This window comes from Candoia aspera, chromosome 6 (genome assembly GCF_035149785.1).
Source record: "Candoia aspera isolate rCanAsp1 chromosome 6, rCanAsp1.hap2, whole genome shotgun sequence".
Taxonomy (NCBI): domain Eukaryota; kingdom Metazoa; phylum Chordata; class Lepidosauria; order Squamata; family Boidae; genus Candoia; species Candoia aspera.
Window position 1 is genome coordinate 6,574,949 of NC_086158.1, and position 13,500 is coordinate 6,588,448.

The 13,500-nt window shown below is 46.2% G+C and overlaps 1 protein-coding gene across 1 annotated transcript in view; it reads right to left on the bottom strand.

Annotated features, from left to right (window-relative positions):
• Nucleotides 1–9,211, bottom strand: part of ECE2 (endothelin converting enzyme 2) — a 56,775-nt gene extending 47,564 nt beyond the window's left edge. Inside the window, exon 1 of the mRNA XM_063306364.1 lies at nucleotides 8,955–9,211. Coding sequence (XP_063162434.1) covers nucleotides 8,955–8,987 — 33 coding nt within the window. The 5' untranslated portion in view covers nucleotides 8,988–9,211. The remainder of the gene's footprint in view (nucleotides 1–8,954) is intronic.
• Between the last annotated feature and the right edge of the window lie 4,289 nt (nucleotides 9,212–13,500).

The following is a 13,500-nucleotide window of genomic DNA, read 5'->3' on the forward strand; positions in this document are numbered from 1 at the left end:
GGTCTAACTAATCCACATGATCTCAAAAGAATTCTCATGGGGAGGCTTCTACCATGTCTCTTTGTGATTACCTGGATTAGTTCAAAATAATTGTGAGCATATATGTGTACAGTAATAGTGAAGGTGCTGGAAAGACCTAGGTTCAAGTCCCCCTTATTTGAGGAAGCTACCTGGGGGATTTTGGGCCAGTCCCTCTTTCTCAGCCCTAGATCCTGTGTGATTTAGTGTTGAAAATGTTGGGATTAAGAACTGGGAGACCAGGAATCCAGTCCATCATCAGCCCACAGAAGTTTCCAGGGTGACTTTAGACCAGTCATTCTCTCTCAGCCCAGCCTCCCTAACAAGGCGATTGTGGTGATAAAATGTGATGCGGGGGGCACTTTGTACATCACCTTGAGCTCCTGAATGAAAGGTGGGATATAAGACTAACCAAATATAAAAAGCCTTTATGGAATTCTGTTTCTTCTTCAACGTGGGGTGCAATATTGCAACCATAGGACAGAGCAGAATCTCTTTCCTTAAGACAAGGTGATCATTTGCTCTGTGCTTAAATCTGGTTATTAAACTGGCATTTTGTCACTGAATCAATACACTTGATTGGCCCAGTATGCAAAAAGAAATAAGCCGATGAATGCTAACCGAGCATTTTGCATGAAAGTATCTATTTGGTCTTTTTCCTGATTTAGCTATGTGATTACGTTTTTTTGGCTCGGCAACATGAGTTGCAATATGTAACATCTGGAGCATATCCAGCTGGGGAAAGGCTGCTCTACAGAGTGCCTACACTGGGAGAACTCTGGATTGTAGTCATCTCCATGCAACCAACAAAAGTATCATGTGGTCCCCAGAAGCCCAGTATTTATTTATTTATTTAATTAATTTTTATCCCGCCTTTGTTATTTTTATGAATAATTCAAGGGGGCGAACATACCAAATACTCCTTCCTCCTTCTACTTTCCCCACAACAACAACCCTGTGAGGTGCGTTGGGCTGAGAGAGAGGGACTGGCCCAAGGTCACCCAGCCGGCTTTCATGCCTAAGGCGGGACTAGAACTCTCATACCAAGCCTGATTGGCTCTTGGGCTGAGAGGGAGGGACTGGCCCAAGGTCACCCAGCCGGCTTTCATGCTGGGACTAGAACTCACAGACTCCTGGTTTCTAGGCCAGCACCTTAACCACTAGACCAAACTGGCTCTCTAGAGGGTGAGTTGATCAATGTCCAAGTAGGCAAATAGCATCAGGCCTGTCCCTTAGACACAACATCCTTTCCATTAAATCCAAAGATCAGGGATGTAGAAACAACTGGACTGTGCAAATGACTCACTCAGCACAGCAAGCTTTTAAATTTACACTATTCCATTTAATAGTATTCATTTAATAGTACCAGTAGTAGCATTTGACTGATTAGTCAAAATACCATATCAAACTCAAGCATAGCATCACATCAAAACAATAAAACAATAGGTGCGATTATTTCCCCACATTAAAATATGTTCAAATAAGGTTGTCACCTTTTGTAAGTGACCCCAACCTGTCCTAAAAAAAGGTATCTCATTTGGGCAGCTTTAGCTATAAAGTTGGCAATGCTGCTAACTACATTTAAATTTACATCCTGGAGGAGACAAGATATTAATATTAGGGTCTAATATTACGGTTAGGGTTAGCATTAGGAACTGTTCTAGCTAGTTATGGGTCTAAATACCAGGCCCTCGTTGAGGCATATCTTTGACAGTCAAATAAAGCATGCACAGTATGATGTGCTCTATGGCTGGTGTACCACATATATATTTCCTTTCCTGATACAGTAATTTCTGGAATCGCCCATATATTACTCCGGAGTCCAGCAGTTTCAAACTTGCTCTGGAAAAGACCACTTTTTGGCCCTGTGTCAGGCCCACAGTTATTTTTCTGTTTGAAATGACCTTTTCATTTGCACAAACCATTTAAGGATTTAGTGTTTGTAAGCCACTCTATGTCAGGTACAGCACGAATGCCCAGGACTCTCAGCTTGAAGATTTCCTTGGCATGTTGTCCAACCAAAAGTAAGTAGGAATGAGATAGACCATGCGGTGACATAGTTTTAAAAAGCTAGATTACTCAAATGGAGGGCAGAAACATGCCTAGCTGTTCTTCGGAGTAATGTTTGAGTAACCAGCCAGGATCCATTTATAGGTCCTCCACCAGTAGTTAAAGGTTTTGATTAGGGCATGACACTAGCTGGGGAATTCTGGGAGTTGAAGTCCACCCATCTTACAGTTGCCAAGGTTGAGAAACACTGCTGTATAGAATGCATGCATGCCTAATTCTGCTCTGATTGCATGGACTGGAGCCTTCTTATTGGTTCCCAAGATGCATCTTAAAAAACAACTACGTTTTTGTATGAGTAGGGGGGCTTTTAGTAGACCCTGCAGCTCTGCCCTGTAGGTTAGTACAGAGGCAGTTTTGGCCTTATATACCTTTAGTATAGGAGAGTGTAATGGGCTGTGAGAATAACCTTGAGGAACAGGAGGAAGAGGCACAGCCAAGTCAATGCTCAGATAAGAGAAGTCTGAGTCCAAAGATGGAGTGGAATTGGAGGAAGTGTCTCAGCAGGCTGGTTGGGGAAATTCTGGGAGCTGAAGTCCATACATCTTAAAAGTTGTTGAGGCTGAGAAACACTGATCTAGTCAACCTGTTCCAAGTCTGACAGAAGAGACAATCAAGGTTCCTTCAAAGGATTCTTCAATGACCTGCTTGACTGTAAACGTGCGGGTTGTTTTTCTTAAAATTTTCCCTCCCGAGGGCAGTGTTTATAAAACACCCTTGGGGTCATTTGAGTCTAAGTTGTTACGGTTATTCAAGTGCCGGCATCCTCTTGGCCAGGTGCAGCTTGAAGTGAGCTGGTTTTCTCCAAATGGAAAACATGGATTGGAAAAATCAAAAGAGTGCTTCAAAAAGGCTTTATCTTAACCAACATGCTGGGAACTATAGGTTGCCCAAATGTCAGTAGGACTCAACAGCTGCCACCTCTAGATGGAAGTTCCTCAACCTTCTATAAACCTACCTGTTGTCTTTCCCAGCGTAAAAACTGATTCAAAGACATAACAACCACTCTCCCCACCCCCCATTGACCTCTATTTACTTCGCTGTTTCTAATTTGCAGAAGTGATCTGATTACTTTGCAGATAGCCTTGGCCTTTCAGGAGCATCTCTTCTTTCAGCACAGAGTTACTTAGAACCTGCCTCTCACCCTTCCTAGTGTGAATGTTTGACCCCCTCCATTCATTCTTCTCATTTTCTTCTCTCGGTCTAAACTGGGGAATAAGTTCTTTCTGTCCTCCGCTGGCTATTTGTGAAGCCCACATCTTGCACAGTTCATTGGCTTTAACGATCTGGGGATTTTTACTTGGTCAACTCCCAATAAACTTTACAGAAGACTTCTTTAGTGAATCTTCTTGGTTTTTAACTGGAGCCTGCAGCTCAAAGATCGAAAGAACAGTTCATGCTGTTTAATAGACCAAGTCTGCATATAAAGTCACTCGTATCACCTTCTTTCAGGTACTTTAAATTGGCAGCCAGGGCCCCACCCCGAGTAAGTCAAATGGCTGCTGTACAGGAGGAAGGAACGTCCCATGGAGGAGCAAAGATCTGTAACTTGCTGGTTTTCAATCTTCCCTTGTAAGTCCCACTCTGCAGGGCTGTATCTGCCAGATGGACATGGAGGGGTGATGTTACTTACAAGGAGGGCTGCTTAATTGTGGTATACCTGCTAACCTTCCAGAGTTTCATAGGCTTAGATTGAAGTCTGTGCTGCAAAAAGTATGCACTGTCTCTTCTTTCTACTCCCCAGAATAATATCAATGCAAATATTCTCTCCGCTCGTCGAAGTGTTCTGACGGGTAAGGAAAAGAAACGCTAGCCCAGTAGAAGCAGTAATGAGGGGAGGTGAAGGGGACATAGGATAAAAAAAGTAAAATGAAAATATACGATAAAGTAAAGGTAACTTTAAAGGAGTTCATTGTAGTGATTGCTACTTCATCACCATCTTGGGCTCCTCCTATTCATTTAAACACAGGTAGTCCTCACTTACCGACCAGTTGTTCAGCGACCGTTCAAAGTTACGACGGCGTTGAATAATGAGACTTATGACCGGTTCTCAAAGTTCTGGCTGTCACAGCGTCCCTGCAGTCACGTGACTGCAATTCGGGTGCTAAAACCAGCATGCATTTACAACGGTCGCAGGGTCGCACGGTCACGTGATCGCCATTTCAGACCTTCACAGCCGGCTTCCGCCAAGCAAAGGCAGCGGGGAAGCTGGCAGGAACTCGCAAGTCGCAGGTCACATGACGTTGCGCTTAATGACCTGCAGTGATTTGCTTAACGACTGCAGCTGGAACTGAGGAAGTACAGTCGTATGTCGGGTGTGGTCACGTGACTTTTCCCTTTACTACCTCATTGCTTAGTGACAAGAGTTGCCGGTCCCAATTGCTGTTAGTAAGTGAAGATGATCTGTACTAAGTTTAACTGATTATGTTGAATCATCACAGGTTTGATTTCCTCCCCACCCCCCCAAACTGTACTGAGGTTGTACCAATAAATTATACTGGCTGGGTATGCTTAGCCAGATCAGTTGAAGTTCTAGCAATCACATTGGTGCAACACAGTAAGCTTGGTTAAAATTAAGCTAGATTACTGCTTTGTTGTTGTTGTTGTTTTCCTGTTTGGGGTGGCTTATAGTTTGCTTTTTTGTGTGGATCCAGAAAGACACATTTATTAGGTAATCAGATAAACGTATTGTGTGAATGCAGCCTCTGCGTTCTAGGAAAGTTTCTCGGGCGAACAGGAATGCTGTGCTTGGCCTGGAGATTGACCACTGTTCAAGCGGTGTCGGTCCGTGAGTTGGGAAAAAAAGAGTTAATTAGGTTTCAACGTTAACGGAGATGAGTATTACACATGCAGAGATCTGGATCTTCGTGTTTAGTACAACCAGACTGCTGGAAAACGGGAGGAACTATGAGTGGCTTTCCTTCCACACTTGTGATTCCTGACCACTTCCCCCCCAGGATTCCAATTTTTCCTCTTGTTCCCACAGCCTCCAGCTGGCAAAGGCCCAAACTACAAGAAGGTGTCACCTTCTTGGGTGGGCTCAGTGCTTGGCGGATGAACAACTCCCTTGCTGCTTCAGGAGCAGACCCTCCATTTTGTGATGAGCAAACATTTGACTGGAAAAGAGAAACAGTACAGCAGAAAGTTCCTAGGAACCGTTGGCATCACTGTGCCTGCTTTCCATATGGGCACTGGAAAGAAGGATATCCACTCTTTCATCTGCTCAAGCAGCTTGAGGAATGCCCCTCTCCTGAAAAAAGAAACTGGAATGATACACATGCACCCCAGCTACGCATACCAAATGCTGAATCTCTCCCCTCTCTTTCCTTGCCTCCTGCTTTCCATTCCACATAAAATATGAAAATTAAACCGCATATTTTTCTATGCAGGCTCCCTCCTGATTTCAGCCTTCCCTTTTTGCTCACCAACATTTTACTTTTAACCGTTTTTGTTTCCCCAACAGGATTTTTTCAGGGGACCTTCTGGAGTCCTTCCAGGACAGCCTTTCTCAACCTTTGGACCCTGGAGGAACCCTTGAAATATTTTTCAGGCCTCAGGGAACCCCTGCACATTCAGGGTCAAAGATAGGCCAGAAGTTAAAAAAAAAATATGTTTGTTTCATGGGTAGGCCTGTATATATGCACTAACAGTGTTCTTAAACTGAAAATAAAGAATGAAACTTACCTCTTTAAGGTGAAGTTGCCTGAATTTGAAATATTTTTTTAAATAAATCATGATCCCCCAGGGAACCCCTAGGGACCTCTCACAGAACCCTGGTTGAGAAACCCTGTTCCAGGAAAAGACTGTGGCAAGCAAGGTTCTCTAAAATCCAGTGGCGAAGTATACTTGCAACACAACGTAACACTGCAAAGCACACACTCAGTGGCTGTATTCTTCAGGCTTGCTTAACCCGGTTATTGAATTAACCCAATTTTCAGGGGTTGCACAATTTATGAACCATAAATTATCCAAACTGTTGGACACACAACTGTTACAGTACAAGCACTAAGCCATGAAAAATGAACCAAAGTTAACACTAATAAAGCTTAGCATGTTAGGCAAACATATCCTAATCTTTCCTCTCACCTGTGAACACAGTCATAGTTCAGATGCTAAGAAGACAGGGGAAAGAATGCAGTTTGGGTCAACTGAATAATCCTGGTTCAGAATCTTCCCCAACTCATAGATGAGTTTTTCTGCAACATGGAAGTCCTTCATTTAAGTTTAAGGGTTGTGGACCTCAGCAAAGGTCTCCCTAATTGATCGATCAACCCCCATTTGGGGGGCATATCAAAGATCAAATGCCCCGTCTTGCAGGTTTCTCTAAAGTCCTCTCACAGGCCCTGAATTAAGATCAGGAACACCACAAAATATCTGCCTTTGCTCACCAGCATGATCATTCATCTCACCTCTGGGGACTCCACAAAAAAGTTAGCTTAGCATTAGAAAATGACCCCACATAAAGCCACAGCACTGAGAAGGGAGCAAAGGAAACCTAGAAGAGGCCACATAATGAGCTGAGCTAATGGCGTTCCAGTACAGGTAGTCCTTGCTTAACGACCACAATTGGGACCGGAATTTCAGTTGCTAAGGGATGCAGTCATTAAACAAATCCAACCCAATTTTATGACCTTTTTTGCACCAGTTGTTAAGTGAACCATATGGTTGTTAAGCAAATCGCATGGTTCCCCATTGATTTTGCTTGCCAGAAGCTGGCCAGGAAGGTCAAAAATGGTGATCACATGACCACTGGATGCTGCAATGGTCATAAAATGTGAACTGGTTGTCAAGTGCCCAAATCATGACCATGCGACTGCGGGGACACTGCAATGTTTGTAAGTGTGAGGACCAGTCGTAAGTTGGTTTTTTAGCACTGTCATAAGTCTGAACCATCATTAAATGAATGGTTGTTAAGTGAGGACTACCTGTAGAAGCCATGTCCCTTGGACCATTGATGGGGACCTGTTAGCAGAGAAGGTGCTAGAGCCCTTCTAAGGAAGTTTCCATCCTTCTTAAAGAGTTATTTTCAGTTGCTACCCATTAAACGTGTTGATGTGTTCCCCTTTTGATCAGGCCATTGTCAAAAAGCCACAACTGAATGAACTGGTACCTGCACCAATAAATCCATGCAGTAGTGACAAAGCAGGTTGGAATGAGAATCCTCACTTGTAAGTACTCAGGGATGAGGGGAATCAGAATCACTTTTTTGTGAGATGGATGGCCACATAAATTTGACAAATAAGCTTGGAAGGTGGCCATATGATCATGGCCAGGAGAACCCCACAATGGGATTAGCTGAAATCCTGAAATGGACTGGAGATTCTCTTCCTCTACAGCAGAGTTCTTCAACCTTGGCGACTCTAAGCTGTGCGGACTTCAACTCCCAGAATTCCCCAGAAAGCTGGCTGGGAAATTCTGGGAGTTGAAGTCCGCACAGCTTAGAGTCGCCCAGGTTGAGGAACCCTGCTCTACAGGACACAATGGTCACCTTGATGGGACTCTCAATAAACTATTGAATGAGACTCCAGGCCAAGGACACCTAATGCCCTGCCCTGGACTCTGCTGCACTCTCTCCTTGTTTATCTTCCATCATAGTTTTCAAGATTGGATTTATCACAGTGACTTGGAAATCAAACCCACTGAGATGGTTAAAGGAGTGGGGCCAATTAGCTTAAGAAAGAGAAGACTGAGGCAAGTTGTGAGAATGGTCCAATGAGGAGAAAAGGACCAATGAACTGAAACTTGGGGGAAAAAAAGAATCAGGATGATTAGGAAGAATTTCCTGATGGTACAAGCTGGTAAGAAGTGGAACAGTCTGCTTAGAACAGGGCTGGACTCCCTTCCCCACTGCTGGTGGTTTTCAGATGGGGACTGGGGGTGGGGGAACCTGCTGAGGATGGTTTAGCAGCTTCCCACACTGAGCAAGGATGGGAGCCGTTCAACTCTAGGATCCCTTCCAAGTCATACACTCTGGTTTGATTAGTGAACGAAGTCCTTCTCCAGAACTTAACCATGACGCCACTTTAGCTCCAAACATCTCTAGGTCAGCATTAGGTCTCAACTCAAGTTCCTTCTTTTACCCAGAGCCCACCAGCTCCAAAAGTTCTGGACAGCCCAGGTCTCTCCAGCTGGCTCTGCCATCTATTCGCCAAACCCTGGCAATCAGAAAACCAGGGAGTGCCTCACCCATACTTGACACCACACAAGGGCTTGGTAATGCACGATTACCATCAGCCTTTGAAGGTTGACCGTGACAGGGGAGGCTATGGAATGGAGTGGAGTGGAGTGGAGTGGAGTGGAAGCAGGCATCCAACCAAGGTTAGGTGGGCATCAGAAATGAAGCTGATGAGGGCACTGGTCCGTGAAGGAAATGGCCCTAGTCTACCCCCTCATGTCTGGGGAGCCATCCCACGGAGCTCAGCATGGAGTGGCTCACGTTTGCCTCAAACGGGGCCGGGCCGGGCTGGAAAAGCGCCCGAGCTGCACAGCCCCCAACCCTGGAAGCGCGGAGGTGGGCGCGGGCGCGCCTGTCCCGGCGCAAGAACAATCGCGACCGAGGCTCCCCAGCTCCGAACTGTAGCGCCTGTGCACGGGGAGGGCGGGGGCGAAGGATAAAAGTTGCCGGCACCGGGTTTTCCTCCGTCCCCTCCAGGGCGCCGCCGCCTCGGGCCCGGGCAGGTAGTCCCGGGCGGTTCCACTCCGTTCCACTACGTCCACAGCCTCCTTTGCCTGCGCGCCCCTCCCGGCCCGGCTCTCCGCCGCGCTCTTCGAAAACAAGCCCGCCCCCGGCGCGGCTCCCAGGGCCCCCCTGCCCCCCTTCCCCGAACGCAGCGGCCACCGGGGACGGAGGGGCCGCCGCCGCCACTCACGTTGTTGCCGAGGTCCTGGAGAGCTACGTTCATGCTGGCGATCCGGAGGGAAGGGGCGCCGGCCGCTGCCTCCTATCTCCGTAGCCAGCCGGGGGCGAGCCGGGCAGCGGCAGGGGCGGTGGCAGCGGCGGAGTCCGGCGCGCGGGCCATGCGGAGCCGCTCCACCAGGGGGCCGCGAACGGGCGGCCGGCCTCCCGTCCCTCCCTGCCCGGCGCGCCACGCGGAGCCCGCCGCGGAAGGGCTTCGATGCCGCCGCCGCCGCCAGTCCCCGGGATGGGCAAGGTTAGCGCGCGCGGGGCCGCGCCCTGCAGTGCCGCCGCCGGCTCAGGTCATCGGGCGCGGGCTCAGATGCCGCCCGGGCGAGCTAGGAGCCCCGCGCGCTCTCCCGACCGTCGCCTGCGCATCCGCGCCGTTTTGGCCGCCCACCGCGCCGGATGTCTCGACTTTCCGGATAATGGCCGTCTTAGAGCGAGGTCCCCATCGCAAGTTCCAAGTCCTCAGGGGTGCGAAACAGCCGCACACTCGCCTCCCGACCCAAACCACTCGCTTGGGACGGATGCCTGGGGATGTTCACCTGCGCATCGCAGGACGGGTGGCAGGGACGCCCCGCCCCGGTTTCTGATCCAGCTCTTGCTCAGAGGCACTCTTTCGTTCAGATTCTCGCGTTTTCCCCTTCAACACTCCCAGTCACGCTATGCGCCTCCGTAGGGTTACCCTGCGTGGCACATCGACTAGGCATTGAAGGCAGGTGACCCAGGCAAGGATCGAGAGAGCTTTCTTAGGAGTAACTGGGCGCTTTAGCTCCAGAAATCAGAACCGAAATTCAAAATCCGAACCTCACAGCACCTTCAGGGCTGATTTATTGACAAGCTTCATTCATCATACTAAGCTATGGTTTAATTCGTTTTTTGAATAGCTGAGTTCACACAATGCATTAGACCACAAACTGTGGTTTGGAAGCCACAGTCCCTGTATTCAAATAAGCCCGTTTCTCAGCGCTGGCTCCTTCCAGTTGGGTAGACTTCAACTCCCAGAATTCCCTATCAGCATGCCCATCGCTGAGAATTCTGGGAGTTGAGAATTCAGTTGCAAAGCAAGGTGCATCTAAAATGATCTATAAACCTATGCCATACATAGAGCTGTGCTTACAAGATATTTTTCATCTGCCTTTGAAACAGAAGATTAAGAAGCCACCTGAATGTTGCAGCCTGGTTAGATGGAGCTGTGGGATAGTCTGTGGACTTGCAGGGTATGGGAGAGCAACTGGGCTGGGCATGGGAAATAAAAAAAAGGTGAGAATGGGGATGGGACAATGGAGGACAGAGGAACTGGGACTTTTTCTTCTGGCAAGTTGATTGAAGCAGATTCCTGAAGCAGGCTGAAGGACTAAAACCCCAGACAACAGGAATAAAAGAGATGGCTGGCAGCAGAGCCCATCCAGAAGCAAACTCCGAGCAAGAACATCAGGACTGGCAACGTGGTAAAAACTCTCCAGGAGTTCCAAAGATGGCAATCATTTCTAAGAAGTCCTTGAGGCCATCAGATTGTTAACAATTCCAATAAGCCATTCTGTTTCCTTTTAATTTCAATATGGAAATGAATTTCAGATTCGTGGGTCCTATTCCCCCAAGGCTGTGGGTGGTGTAAGTCACTAAGCACTTAGCAATGTACATGAAATCAGCATGGAATCAGATCTATCTGTTGCCTAACCCAAGGCTTCTGAGGCTCATCGATCCAGATCACTCCAGTGTTGGCTCTTTGGTCTAGAAGTGCCAAGTTGCTCACCTCACTTTTGTACTGGGATGTGGGAAAGGCCTTGGGAGACGGGGCGAAGAGATGGTGCCTAGGGAATGGTCAGATAAGAGAGAGCAGAGCCCACAGCTGGATAGTGGATGGGGCAAGAGGCTCAGAAGGGACCCTCCCTAGGTTCTCGGGCTGTAAAGGAGACTTGCAAGATTGATGTCAACCTTACCAGGTAGACCAGATAAGCAACACAACCAGATAAGCTAATTCTACTTTATTGTAAAGCTACATTGACAGAATCTTGCAAGTCTGCAAGTACAATCCTCCCCCGCATCTCTTTTGCAGCCCGAGAACCTAGGGACGGTCCCTTCTGAGCCTCTTGCTCCTTCTACAATCCAGCTGCCTATTCAGCTGTCTCTTATCTGACCGTTCCCTTGGCAGCGTCTCTTTGCCCCAACTACCAAGGTCTTTCCCACATTCCATTACACTTTTAACAGAGAAACAATTGGCAAGTTTACACAACATGCTAGTCTGAAACAAAATGTAGCTGCTTTGTGGCTCAGTGTGTTATGTACCCCCAGACACAGGTTTAATTCAGCAAACCATGACTTGGTTACCCATGGGTTAGCATGTTTTGTGAACACCAGTTATTACCAACATCCTGCTTCCAGACCTGATTTGTGGCTATTTCTTCAATGAATGTGAACTTACAGCAGCAACCTCTGAAGCTTTCTTTGAACTGGCAAAATGCTAAAGTGTTTTTCTGGAATTCTGGATTTTTAATGAAAAGTTTCCTGTCCGTGACTTCTACCCCTGAAACTGGTTTCTGTTGAATGTGGCAGCGAGCAGCCAAGCTGATAAATTGCCTCCTCGATTACTCCTGAGGGAGTTCCTATTCCCTGCTATGTTATAATTTAGCTTCCACTCTCTGGCTCTGAAGGTTTTCCTTTTTTTTACTGAAGCATTTTTCTGTAAATTAAATAAAACTACAGCCATTTTATCTGGGCTGCAAAGATTGGGATGACCACGAGGTGGCAGTAGAGAGTACAGAAAATTCTGCTGCCATCCAAAAGTCGTTTGGATTTTTACAGCTCTACTATGGTATGCCCAAATAAAACTATCACAACTAAAACTTTTAAGGGCTATTTCACAAAGAACAAAAGGTTCGAAGTAATCAGTAATTAAAGCAAGCACTTCATATTATGCTATCTTGAGCACGACGTGAAGGGACTTGACATTTTATTGTTTTTGTGTATAAAATATATGGTGAGAATTAGCTCTGAGTCACAGGAGATAAGAGTGCTAGATAACTGTCACTTACCAGGAAAAGTGTGTTTAGTAACATCTGAAAAAAACACACATCACCCAGGCACAACTTGCCTTTCTTTCATGTGCGTGGCTTTGGTTAGTGAAATGCTATTTATTTATTAAATTTTTACACTGCCCCGAGTCCCAGCGACTCTGGATGGTGCACAGATTAAAAACATACAGAACAATAAAATAATACAATGATAAAAATGAACAGCAAAAGATGGTACAAACTGGACAACAACTAAAACAAATCCTATATATATATATATATATATATATATAGATAGATAGATACAGATATAGATATGGATATATATATATGGATATATATATATATATATATATATATATATATATATGGATATATACCTTCCCCTCCCCTACTCCGTGTCAGTTCTTGGTCTGCTGGTCTCTCACCTAGACTACTGCAGCAGGCTCTAGACCCTCGTTTCTCAGTCTTAGCAACTTTAAGATGGGTGGACTTCAACCCCCAGAATTCCCCAGCCAGCATGTAAAGCTTTTTCTTGTTGCAAATCTTATTAGCAAAGTTAGCAGGGAATCAAATGTATGTTGTTATAGTTGAATATGTGTTATTTTTACTCTATTGTTTTATTGCTTTCACGCTAGATTTAACCGTTTGCTTGTTCATTTCGCTCGTGGTTGGACTACGCGTCAGTGAGGGGTGTGTTACAATAAAAATTGTGTTTCTATTTGAGTTTGGAAACAGAGCCTTTGGCATTAACCAGCTCTCTCCCCTTCCCATCCTCAGATGACAGCTGTCTCCTGACTAAGCTTGTGATTTTCCCAAGGATCCAGGAATTCCATCCTGTAACCCAGTGTTTCTCAACCTCATCAACTTTTAAGAAGTGTGGACTTCAACTCCCAGAATTCCCTAGCCAGCCATGTTGGCTGGGGAATTTTGGGAGTTGCAGTCCACACATTTAAAGCTGCTAAGGTTGAGAAACACTGCTCTACCCCAAAGCTCATTGATCCAATTCAAATAGTGATATTTCTGGGATTTTTCTGCAGCAGCCTTCCTTTGAGTTCATAATTCTATGCTCCTGCCTGCCTGCTTGCCTCCCTCTCTTTCTTCCTTTGCAATCTGGCTGCGCATCCCCAAATTCCTGAATTGGGTTACTGAGTGTCTGGGATTTGTTCAACACTTTGAGTCATGTCTTTACTAACCAGCTGGGCTTGTTCATCTAACCAAGGTGAACCCTAACCCACCTTAGTGTGTTTATTTATGCATTATATTGATTTACGCAGCCATCCATCTTGCCAGTGGCAACTCTGGTCGGTGGACCCAAGATTAAAAACCAACGAAAACTAAAGGAAGCAACAACAACCAAACACGATAACAACAGAATGATGCCCAAGGGCAATCTCACTGAGTTCATACAACAACAGTCATACTAAAAATAAGACTGATGTTATCCAGTGTATTTACTTACAGTGTGCAGAGACAGCCCTTGTTCTGGAGAAGTAATGTGAT